Below are 13,088 nucleotides of genomic sequence, written 5' to 3'. Positions count from 1 at the left end.
TTTGAATTTAAAAACTTTGCATTTAATAAGCAAAATACATTTTTGAAATGGGGAGGCAGCCGCAGACAGAGCAGCCAGAGAAACGGAGGAGCGACTGCTCTAAAAATTGCGGGAAAACTGCATAAAAAGTGCGGGTGTTGAACCCTCTCAACGGGAAAAGTGTCCCCACGGGTGCGACGCCGCTGAGCAGGCGTTTTTCTCTTTTCTCACAGTCCATTGGCCAAACTGCTGTTTCCTGCTGTGGACTCCAGCCTGCTGAAGTTTTTGTATGATGACAACCAGAAGGTGGAGCCAGAGTGGTACATACCCATAATTCCCATGGTACTGGTAAACGGAGCTGAGGGTATCGGGACTGGCTGGGCCTGCAAGATCCCCAATTATGACCCGCGAGAGATTGTCAACAACATCAACCGTATGCTCAACCACCAGGACCCTCTACCTATGGTAACACCTCCATCCTCACTCTTTTACTCATTTGCATGTTTAATAGAAATGTGACAGTATCAAATTTTCATATAATGATAATCGCTGAAACTTACATCACGGTATCCAATATATATATATATATATATATATATATATATATATATATATATATATATATATATATATATATATAATTTTTTTTTTTTTTCATTTAAGTTTTTATTGCACAGAGATACAATTCACATCAGTTCACATTTGTCACTTTAACAGCTTTACACTTTTACAAAAATATTTGTTACTCAGGAATAGCAAAAGTCTCCAGTGTTCAAATTTTCATCGTATAAAAGCGCTTCAAAGTATCTCTATACGTTTTCCTTAGTTTTAACACATTAGGAACTATTTACAAAAGAAGGGGGGAAATAGACGAATCACTCATAGAGATATTGACACAAACATTCAATCTATATCAAAAAAGAATTTGGTTCAATAGGAGTTATATAGTCAATACATTTGGACCAGAAATCAGCAAACAAATCACTCTAAAAATTCACAAAAAATGTAATTCTGTCCATATTGAAAATACTTTTTAAAACATCAATCCAGTCCTGTATTCGTGGAGGGTTACTTTTATACCAACATCTAGTTATGTTTTTTTTGCTTGATGCAAGAATTATTTAAAAAATGTATTTGCTTCTCCTTTCCCAAGAAGCCATCGGTACAATGCCCAAATAAAGAACCTCAAAACTGAAATCCAATGAAATGCCTAAAACCTTTTCTAGTATACTGTGTATATCTTTCCAAAAACATCTGATATTAGGGTAGTCCCAAAATATGTTAAAATGATTGGCATTCTGAGAGCCACATTGCCTCGAACAATTTGCGCTGCCTAAAAAATAATTTTTCTGTTTAGGAGTAATAAAAAAACGGATAATATTTCTCCAGCAGAATTCTCTCCAGTATAATGAGCAGGAAGTTGCCCATTGTAATTTATGTACATTTTCCCACTCCTCAATTGTTATTACCAAACTGCTTTCCTTCTCCCACCTCTTCTTAATATATAGAGACGAATCTCCTTGTAAATCTGTCAATGCTTTATATAATTTTGTCTTTAGATTAGATTAGATTAGATTCAACTTTATTGTCATTACACAAGTACAAGTACAAGGCAACGAAATGCAGTTTAGGTCTAACCAGAAGTGCAATAGCAGCAAGTGCAGGATATACAACGTTTGCATAAGTGCAGGACATGGATATGTACTGAGTATATATAAATATATATATAAATAGAGAGATGGTATAGATATAGATTTTCGAGCATGGTAAGTGCCCCAAAAGTACCCGAGAAGTAAAAAAAAAAAATTATTAGGGCTTGGGCCCTAATAATAATAATAATCTGAGGAAGAACAATAGGGCTCTGCGCCCTTTCAGGGCTTGGGCCCTAATAATCTGAGGAAGAACAATAAGGCTCTGCGCCCTTTCAGGGCTTGGCCCTAATAAAAAAAAGAATAATCTGAGGAAGAACAATAGGGCTCTGCGCCCTTTCAGGGCTTGGGCCCTAATAAAAAAAAGAATAATCTGAGGAAGAACAATAGGGCTCTGTGCCCTTTCAGGGCTTGAGCCCTAATAATCTGAGGAAAAACAATAGGGCTCTGCGCCCTTTCAGGGCTTGGGCCCTAATAAAAAAAAGAATAATCTGAGGAAGAACAATAGGGCTCTGCGCCCTTTCAGGGCTTGGGCCCTAATAAAAAAAAGAATAATCTGAGGAAGAACAATAGGGCTCTGTGCCCTTTCAGGGCTTGGGCCCTAATAATCTGAGGAAGAACAATAAGGCTCTGCGCCCTTTCAGGGCTTGGCCCTAATAAAAAAAAGAATAATCTGAGGAAGAACAATAGGGCTCTGCGCCCTTTCAGGGCTTGGGCCCTAATAAAAAAAAGAATAATCTGAGGAAGAACAATAGGGCTCTGTGCCCTTTCAGGGCTTGAGCCCTAATAATCTGAGGAAAAACAATAGGGCTCTGCGCCCTTTCAGGCTTGAGCCCTAATAAACTGAGCAATTCCAATAGGGTCCTCACACCATCGGTGCTCGGGCCCTAATAAACTGAGCAATTCCAATAGGGTCCTCACACCATCGGTGCTCGGGCCCTAAATATAGCTGCAAGCAGCAATACCGGGGCCAAGTGCAAAAAAGAAGACAAGACATGCCAAAATATGCTGGCAATGTCAGATCAACTGCAGCAATGAGCAATTAAAGACCTATTAAGGTGATTTTAGGCAAAATAGCTGTAAAATGATAAATACAGTCAATAATAATGATTTAATGATTTTTCACTTTCAAACAATAGGTGGCACAGTTACGAAATTGATGTGGTGTGGTCAGAATAAGGGAACAATGACACATGCAAAGATTGGTGTCAATATATCAAAGCAGGGTGTCAATATAGTGTCAATATGTCATTGCAGAGATATAGCCTCAAGAGGCCTTTTCATTATAAGTATGGACCACATGCGGTGCTGTTTTGAAACCGTTTAAGTAGCTTAAAGGCATGATGCTGATGGCAAATATCAAGTTTCGTAATGATACACCAATTAATTTGTGAAGTATAGCATTTTATATCATAATACTGCATTGTAGTCAATGGAAATTTCATGTTTTGTTCTATTATAGCGCCACCAAGTGGCACAATCCTACCATTTTTTTATGTGTCCTCAGAGTGAGCCCATACATGTCTGTGTCAATTTTGGTGAAAATATCTCATTTCGTTTTGGAGTTATAGACATTTATATGAAAAAACACTTGAAAAATGACTGACACCTGATTTTGATTGGATTTTACACCCCCTTACTATCAATATTTTGACATTTGGGCATTAGTTTACAGCTATCGACCTATGTTTTCGAACTTTTGACGCTGGTTTCGTCTTGATCGGACTAGCGGTTTCGAAGATATCAGCTAATGTTTTTAAAGCGCTAAATTACAACGCTGCACAAACCATACGCCGAAACCTAGCAAGTCTGGTATCGTTGGACTCGGCGAGGATTCAGGAGACAAAAAAAGTAACTTGCATGAAAATAAGTCAATCTCACCTAAAGTTATAAGCATTTGAAAAAAAAAATTCTCCACTAGGTGGTGCTGTTTCGAACAATCCGTTCATGTGTTCATAAAATACAGTATTTTAGCACTTAATTCAAAATGGCCGACAGCCAAAATGGCCGATATGGTAAAATTGAATATCAGACAACTTGGCATGCCGTCCCGAATCTAATGAGACCTTTTTCCAGATTTTTCGACAAACGGTTCCAAAGTTATAAGCAAAAACAGCCATTTTTTGTATCCCCGACCAGTAGGTGGCGTTGTGTCGAAACGCTGCAAGTTGCCTCAGGTCATGCTAGTGATGACATGTACCAAGTTTGGTTTGAATACGATAAAGCGTTGCGGAGATATTGCATTAAGTGTGTTTTTGCAACCGCTACGTAAAATTTGCTTGCGCGTTTATCAAAAACGATTTGACAAATCAACTTGATTTGCAAGTTTTTTGTCAGCAGGGTCTGAAGATGATCTGGTTCAATTTTCGTGCAAATCGGATGAACCGTCTAGGACGAGTTCACAAAAGTAGGTTAAATGGTTAATTGAAAATGGCGGGAAATTTTGATGACGGAAAATCACATCACACATCATACATTACGATTATTGAACGATTATTTTGCTCTTTTTTTTTTGTTGCCCTCATAAGGTTTTGAGTAAGTTCACTGATAAGGTTTGTACTGTAAATATTTTCTACTATTAAAGGTGGAATTTTTTTTCTAATGAAAAAGTGCATTTCTTTGTGATTTCAAAATACTCGAAACGGTTCACTTTCAGGAGTTATTGTCTATGGGGCAGATTTCAGTTTTTTGTACATCAGATACAGGCACATTAGCATAGTAGGCCTACATTACATTTATCTGAATGCATCAATGAGAGAGTGATTGTGTGTGAATTACTCATACCGTCTCTATTAATTATTAAGCTGTGGTTTGTACTTACTGCAAAGGTATTAAAATGTATGCCTATAACGGTTGAGTTTCTGAGCTACTTTAGTGACTTTACTTTAGTCACAGGACAGCGTTGACACTACGTTTCTGTGCTCCTCTGCGCGCGATCTTCACGTAATGTGCAAGCTTCTGTCTGAGTGTTCGTTTGTCACAATATATCAGGCATTAGTTCAACATTATACACATCTGATGGTCAAAACTCGCTTTAATCAAAAGTTCAAATTGGCAGGGCTTAAACCACATACAAATGACAAGCTTTGTGAGGACGCAGCACGCGTTATCAGAGACGCGACACGGCTCTGTGTCACAGAAAGAAGCTGAGCACTGAACGGAGAAGTTTTCCGTATTGTTGTTTTTGAATAGTGCACAATCGCTTTAAATGTTGAAACTGGCAAGCCTTTAAACACATACTTGACAAACTTTATGAGCACGAAAGTGAAAGCAGCTTCGGGACTTGCGCGCGCCGTCTGTGTGTGTATGTGTGTCAGCACGTAGGCTATAAGAACAGCAATTAACTGACCTGTATAAACTGTGTAAAACATGCAGTTACTATAGTGATTCTGGGCATCTATAAACACAGATAACCGCTCCTGCATCTCTGTGTGCCTGCAAACTGCACTTGATGTGACTGACGGGGCAGAGTCACGTGAAAACCGAAATAACCGACATGGGAAAAATACGTCGGTTAGAGGTTCTGAATGTCGGTTTCGGTTATTTTTCGATTAATCGTACAGCCCTACTCTTATGGCTCAAAAGTTATTAGCATAAACATGAGTCAAATTTTGGACTGATGGTGGCGCTAGAGGGATTGAGTTAGAGACTCCAAATTTGCTATGGTGACATTTCAGACTGTCCTCTATTAGTGTGCCAAATTTCACAACTTTTTACCATACGGTTCTAAGGGCTGCCATAGACTCAAGAGCGGAATAATAATAATAATAAGAACTGGAACGGTTTCAATAGGTGCCTTCGCACCTTCGGTGCTTGGCCCCTAATAAACTGAGCAATTCCAATAGGGTCCTCACACCATCGGTGCTCGGGCCCTAATAAACTGAGCAATTCTAATAGGGTCCTCACACCATCGGTGCTCAGGCCCTAATAACGTGTTTGCCCAGGTGGCAGGTGCATTGGCTAGCTAGCATGTTAGCTTAGCACAATATCAAAATACAATAAAGATTAAAACCATGTTTGTTCTCCAAAATTAATTTATATCACAAGTGGATGTTTTAAATAACCTTCTGTGGTCTCATTTGGCTTCGGATCAAAAAATCAGACAGAAAATATATCATTTTACAATATTCTGCATATTGATAAAAGCTATGTCGAATAGCATTGCATTATAAATATAATCTATTATGAATACACCCAACATGGTATAAAGAACACAGACAAACCATACATCATCGCGATTGTGTGTTTAGTATCTTCAAATGTCTCTATTTGCATCTTTAGCGATTTCAGGAAGCTTTTATTATGGACTTCTATTATGGCACATGGTATCTTCGTCTGTCTGTACCATATATGGACTACATGTGCACAGAGCGCCCTCCGGCTGCCAGTATGAATTGAAAACAATACATAAGAGACTCCATCGCTCATGAATAGGCTACATCTGCGCATTTTGAGGAAGTATTGAATAAAAAATACTCCTCTGTTTAGAAATGTGACACAGACATATGAGAATCTATCAATATTTCTCCTCATCTGCACACTTTTGAACTAAAAACCCTAAGGGATGTTGATTTGTCGCGAGTCTTCGTGAGGAGAATAGAGGAGTTTTTTTATGAATGAAAGCAGCTGAGGCTCATATTACAATCAAACGGTACCGACACAGTTTTCATATTCATAACTCCTGACACATATTAACAAATTACTGTCACTATAAGACTATGAGAATAAAACAGAGGTAAAATAATGGAAGCTTGACTCTTAGATCTTTTAAATGATGTATAGATTGTCATGGGAATTACTTACATCTGACAGTCATTTGAGCTAATTTAAACAAATAAAGCTTGAGGGCGAATGCGTCCTCAATCCGGTTAAGAGGTTAAAATATCACTAACTGAGGGAAGTTTCAAAGGTGTGAGAAAAGCGTACATTTTTACAGGGTCTACAGCCTGAGTTTGTGAGTACAGTTTCTTATAATATCCTTCAAACACTCTCTGGATATCTTTTGACTTATGAAATATCTGTTTTGATATAGGGTCATGTATCTTCTGAATAGTTGAGTCTGCCTGCTGTTTGCATAACTTTCTGGCCAATAATTTCATTGCCTTCCCCCCAGATTCATACATTTTCTGCTTTAGGAACATTGTTTTTTTCCTCTACCTCCTGTGTATATAAATTATCTAATTCAGTTTTAATTTTCTTAATTTCTTGAGACATATTTTTATTAGGATTTTTCTTATTTTTCATTTCTAATTGATTTAAATTATTTTTAAGATTATTCCGTTTCTGTAGCCTACATTTCTTCAATTTAGAAGTAATGGCTATAATTTTACCTCTGAGAACCGCTTTTCCGGCATCCCATAAAATGGTTGGGGACACTAGGCCATTATAATTTTGCTCCATATATTGGATCTTTTCTGTTATAAGTTGTTGCTAAATCTCTTGATTATTCAGGATGCCAGAGTTCAATCTCCAGAGAGTGTTTTTTGGTTTGTTCTCTAAATTTAGTGAAAGCGATATTAATGCATGATCTGAAATATCGATTAAACCTATATTGCAATCCTTCCAAACGCAAGAAAATAATCAATTCTTGAATAAGATGTATGCGGATATGAAAAAAATGTTTAGTCTCTTTGACCTGGATAGGACTCTCTCCAAACGTCAATCAGTCCTATTTCTTTCAACATTATGTTTATTTGTTTACACACTGGACTCACTGTTTGGACAGAGGGGTTAGAAGAATCTAATTTAGGGTTCAATAAAACATATAAATCACCTCCACCTATGAAAATCCCTTGTGATTCAGATGCTATTAAGTTTATCAAGGTCTTAAAGAAGGAGCATTTACTATTTGGAGGTGCATAGACATTGAGGATAGTTATTAGGGTGCCCTCGGCTCTACATCTAATTATTATGTATCTGCCCTCTCTGTCTTTTATTTCAGAGAGGTGCTCATAAGCTATTTTATTAGAGATTAAGATTGCAACTCCTCTCCTATGTCCAGATCCAAATGATGCTGAGAAAACGTGTTTAAATCCCATCTGGTTTAACTTACTATGTTCTGTTTCATTGAGATGTGTCTCTTGTAGCATTGCTATCTCAATTTTCTCTTTTTTAAGTTTGGTTAGGATCTTGCTTCTCTTTACTGGACTGAGTAAACCATTTACATTAAATGATGCTACTTTTATATAATTACTCATATTCTTTTATTTTCCTGTTTTGTATGTATTTTTGACTCATTCTTATTTAACTCCTAACGCAGTCGTCAATTAGCGCCCCCCTCTGGGCTAGTAGTGAACATGAACTCAACATGTAACATTGAACAACCAGAACTTTAAAGTGAAGAAAAACGAAAAATAATACAAATAAAACAAACTTCTAAGTAAGGGGTCGTATTATATCGACCCTTAAGTGAGCACTGATGACAAGAATGCTCCACGGGTTTAGCCTCATGTACTTGCTGTGTGCTGATGGCCCATGCACTTGAATTCCAATAGTCTTTGAAATTGTTCATCATTTCTTTGGTACAATTTACAGAAAAAAGTAATTATCTTAAAATCGGTAAGTAGAACTTTATCAAATTTAGCAATTTAGCAATTATCAAATGGTGAAATGTCAGTGTGAGTGCTTTGTAGGACGGATACTTAGCAGCAGGAGTCCGGTGCTTTTTGTCGGTCTTTCTCCAGGTCAGCCGCTGAACTCGATCAATCAGTGAGTGGGGTGATTCGATTACAGTCATCGGAAGACCTCTTTTTTCCATCTCGGTCACTGCCTCTTCCACGGAGTTGTAGATAACTGTACCTTCGGCGTAGAACACTTTTAGCTTTGCCGGGAATCGTGACTGGAACTTGATGTCATGTTCCTTCAGTACCCTTTTAGCTTTTTGATATTTCCTCCGCTTTCAAAGCACATCGGGGGTGTAAAAGTCATGGTCGAAAAAGATCCTATTGTCTTCCCATTCAATCACTTTCTTCTCCCATGCCGTTTTGATTACCAGCTCCTTTGTCCGGTAGTTCAGAAACTTAGCAATTATTGATCGTGGTTTGGCTGAGGTTGGTCGCTTAGGCGCAAGCGCTCTGTGAGCCCTTTCAATCTGGAGGTCCACTGCTGAATTCAGATCTAGGGTCAGTTTGAGGAAGTCTTCCAGAAAAGTAATCATGTCCGGAAATTTTTCCTCAGACCTTTTCTGTACGACGTAAATTCTGATGTTTGACCGTCTGGCTCGACCCTCTTGATCGTTTAGCCTAGTTTCCATTTGTTCCATTAGCCGCAACATTTCCTCAAGCACTTCTTCAGTGTTTTGAATTCGGATCTCCGCTTCGCCTATTCTGTTTTCAGCCTCCTCAATTATTTTATTAGACTTGTTCAATTCTTCTTTTATATCCTGAAGTTGTTTGTGACTATCATGGCGAAAGTCCTTAATCTCATTAAGAATCTTCTCCAGGCTAATTTGCTCTTCCCATGTGCTCCGTTGCAGCTCGTGCTAACTTGTTCAGACACATTTAGGTTGATTTCGTCGTCTTTTGTAGTGTTTTTTCTTTGCCTTCCCCTTTTCTCCATAATTGCCCCTTCCATACCTCTTTCAACGCTTGAAAATAGTGAAAATCATGATTTGGGGCAAAAAAAAAAGTAAATTGCCAGAACCACCAATTATGCTGCCATTCTCGGTTGGACGTGGACCGGAAGCCTATCCACTATATTTTTAACTGTTGCTTAGCAACGAGGGGGAGAGGATGCTGGCGTTGTCTGTTCGGCGCTTCTCCACCTGATTTAAGTTTTAATTGTAATGTTTTTATTTATATATTTTTAATGACTGTAACCAGTAAAATCAGTCAGAGCTATAATTGGGACTGTTGCACGGATCTTACCGTCTCAGATGACTCCACTCGGCTGTTATCAGTTGGTAGCAAGTGTCTGTGTAGCTAACCGGCCAACGTTTTTTTCTAGCTGTCTACATCACTAGCGCTCATAGCTCCTTCTGGCGTTTACCATGATCCACCTCTCCTGGTCTCGATCTCCCTAGTCATGTCACGGATGATTGTTTGGTGCCGAGTTTTTCTCTTACTCTGCATATTGCCTCTGTGGCTGGCGGTTAACAACATACGTGGAGTCCGTGTGGCTGGTATAATGAACTACTCGGCCACTCAACTGATGGAATATAACAACTACAATGCTCCATCATGTTTATCAGTCATTCAAGAGCTTGGACTCCTACGACGGCCTCGTTACATCCACAGAAGTGCTTGGCGAAAGTTTGTATACTCCCGGTCTGGTGAAACCATCCCTTCTATCTGGACAGCTGTGCGCCCTGTCACTTTCACGACATCAGAGGACTGATAATTTTAGTTGGAAGCTGATTTTAACTTAATTCTTAAAGGGATAGTTCATCCAAAAATGAAAATTCTGTCATCATTTACTCACTCTCAAGTTGTTCCAAACCTGTATGAGTTTCTTTGTTCTGCTGAACACAAAAGAAGATATTTAGAAGAATGTTTGTAACAAAGCAGAGAGAGCAACCATTGACTACCATAGTATTTTTTCCCTACTATGGTAGTCAATGGTTGCTCTCTCTGCTTGAGTAAATGATGACAGAATTTTCATTTTTGGGTGAACTATCCCTTTAATTGCTCTAACTGCTTTATTTTACTTTTTCCTCCCTTTGTAGCACTTAGACATTTTCTTTAAAATGTAAAGTGCTTTATAAATAAAATGTATTATTATTATTATTATTATTATTATTATTATATTTTTAACTTAAGAGCAGGCTTGGCCATTTGTAACTTGAATGTGTAAGGCTTCCGGTGTCTGCCGCTTTTTGGTTATTTTAGCTGTACAGAAACAGTTTATTATGCTTCTTAATATAAGAATTTGGCCTAATTTGCAGAGGTGAACTGCAAATGCCATTCAGTCCATGTTAAGTTTTCCATTTTTAGCGTGTTTGTGTCTTGAGACCTTATTTAGCTAGAGTGATAAACAGTTGCCACTAGTACTTATACAGCCATACAACACCATATACCATATCTTCGGATAAGATTACTCATTCTGTGCCTCTCTTTATGCTTTTCTTAGCTGCCCAGCTACAAGAACTTTAAAGGTATCATTCATGAGCTGGGACAGAACCAATATTTGGTCAGTGGAGAAGTGTCAGTCCTGGACAAAAATACCATTGAGATTATTGAACTTCCTGTTCGCACCTGGACTCAGGTAAGGTCACTGGTAGAAGTCTTGATTTTATGACATTAGATCTATTTACCGGTGTGCTAGTGATGTCAGAAATTAATTATTATTTTTTTCTCTCTCAGGCATATAAGGAGTCGGTTCTGGAGCCCATGCTCCAAGGAACAGATAAAACTCCTCCTCTGATCAGCGACTATAAGGAATACCACACTGACACCACAGTGAAGTTTGTGGTGCGTATGACAGAGGAAAAGCTGGCACAGGCAGAGGCAGCCGGTCTTCACAAGGTCTTCAAATTGCAGTCATCCCTCACCTGCAACTCCATGGTATGAACCTCCCACCTGAAGCTCTTGACTTGAGCTAACATGAGTTCATACCTTGATTAATAATTAGATTAGAAACATACTCTGCGCTGGTATGCAGATTTCAGTGCTCTGTCGAATGGTCGTATATAGGGGTGTAACGATTCGTTTTAACAACGATTCGATTCGTATCACGATTTGAGGTTGTCGATACGATTCAAGGACGATATTGGTTCATTTAGAACGATACGATCCGAAACGATTCAGTGACTTGAAATCGATTCAGTAACTTTTTAGCCAAAAATTGTGTGACTGAAATAAATATCTGGATACTGGTCAGTTTCCTAGATTCCTGTTGTTTCTTGTAAGGGAATCAGGTATCAATTAATTATGGATATAAACAAACAAGTAAACAACAATTAATGGCAAATGCATTCAAATTTTATTTGAATAAAGTGCAACCAACAGTTTAGGTTGAATTAACAGGAAGTTAACCTTTTCTGCTCTCATTTTCAATATTCAATACATTTTCAATAAAAGCACAGTAAGTGCAACCAACATTTCAACAGTAGGTTAACCTGCTACTTCTGCTTTTGTTTTCCAACATAAAAATATTACAATATTAATATCAAAAATAAAGTGCAACTAATTTCTCTTCAGGTTTAATTAATAGGAGGTTTACCTGTTCCCTTTCAAAAGCTACACTCAATGCTGCATAAGCTTATGCAAATGGGGATGTCTTTGACATAACCAGCTGTGAAAATAGTGTGAAAACACGTCAATGAAATTGACCCGGGAGGTATTTATAGCCTCGGCTGGTGACGTCATAGGCGCACCTGCTGCACGAGGCTATAAATAGATAAATAGCAAACCAGGTCTTTTTGTTTTCAGACCAACTCTGTGTTATGGTGTGTTACAAAGTCTCTGAAAAAAAAAAAATTCTCTCTCTCTTTCAAGACTCAACTCGAGATCTTTGTTAGGAGTTAGTTTTCAACATGGCAGTGTGCAGATTTCTCTCTCTTTCTCATCTCTGTTACAAAGAAACATTAGTGGAAAGAGTTCTAGTTAAATCTGATCAGTTGGAAACGAGTCAGCAGAGTAAAACGCTGTATATCCATGTTCTCTTTCAAATAACAGAACTGGATGCACACGTTTATTGCTGTGTGTGTTTGGGGAAGAGCATGCGGTCGCTGCATTGAGTCAGACGAGTGCGAGCATTGCAAGCCTTTGCAGTTAGAATGCTTTATGCTCGTCTGGGCTACTTTCAGTCCGCACCAGTTTTCGGAGCTCTCGAATGGGTTTGTTGACGAGCAAGAGACGGGTCCGTCCCTTTCGCTTGCTCGCTCAACAAATGCATGTTTCCCCGCGTGATCCCGAAGCGCGCTCCAGCGTTTCTTCAGCTCGCGCGGGGAATGATGATGAATCTCTGGGTCCGCGGACCTCGAGCAGCCGCCTGCGATCGTTCCTCACATGATAGACGAGGAATTTATCGAGGTGGTTGTTCACGCGGTGGCCACGGCAGTTTGTCTGGTACCGTGAATGAGAGATCCCCGAACGCAGTGAGCTTGAGGTTTCTGTCTAGAAAAAACATTTACTTCACGTGTTTTTGTACCCTTGATGTCGACATTTTCGACTATCATGGGTGCGAAATCGCGTTGATATGTGAGAATACCCCAGGTGGGAGACGCTCACGAGCTATCTCTCGCCTGGGTCTGCATTTTCATTAAAGAGACATACCTCCCCACAAAGCCATGTAGAAAATAAACGTCGGCTGTCGTGGGCAAAGCTTATATATATGAATTATATATTGTATATTATTTTATATGGAATATATATATATATATAATATATATTGTATATGATTTATATAAGAATTATAAATATAAGGGGACAGGCTGGTGCTGCGCTGCACACAATGGCTGTCTTGCAGGCATATCAGGTTGACCTTCTGAAGGATTTGAGTGGTTCATTTGGTGACTCAGTT

At 38.7% G+C, this 13,088-nt stretch overlaps 1 protein-coding gene across 2 annotated transcripts in view; it reads left to right on the top strand.

The window, feature by feature from the left end:
* top2b (DNA topoisomerase II beta) overlaps positions 1 to 13,088 on the top strand; it is a 205,976-nt gene that overhangs the window by 104,734 nt on the left and 88,154 nt on the right. For both annotated transcript variants that reach the window (XM_079829353.1, XM_079829352.1), the window contains exons 21-23: positions 213 to 444; positions 10,695 to 10,829; positions 10,928 to 11,128. In XM_079829353.1, the coding sequence (XP_079685479.1) occupies positions 213 to 444; positions 10,695 to 10,829; positions 10,928 to 11,128 (568 nt within the window). The remainder of the gene's footprint in view (positions 1 to 212; positions 445 to 10,694; positions 10,830 to 10,927; positions 11,129 to 13,088) is intronic.

Source organism: Gobio gobio (assembly GCF_949357685.1).
Source record: "Gobio gobio genome assembly, chromosome: 11".
NCBI classification, from domain to species: domain Eukaryota; kingdom Metazoa; phylum Chordata; class Actinopteri; order Cypriniformes; family Gobionidae; genus Gobio; species Gobio gobio.
Note: the sequence above shows the minus strand (reverse complement) of the source record. Positions and strands in the feature narration are given on the sequence as shown.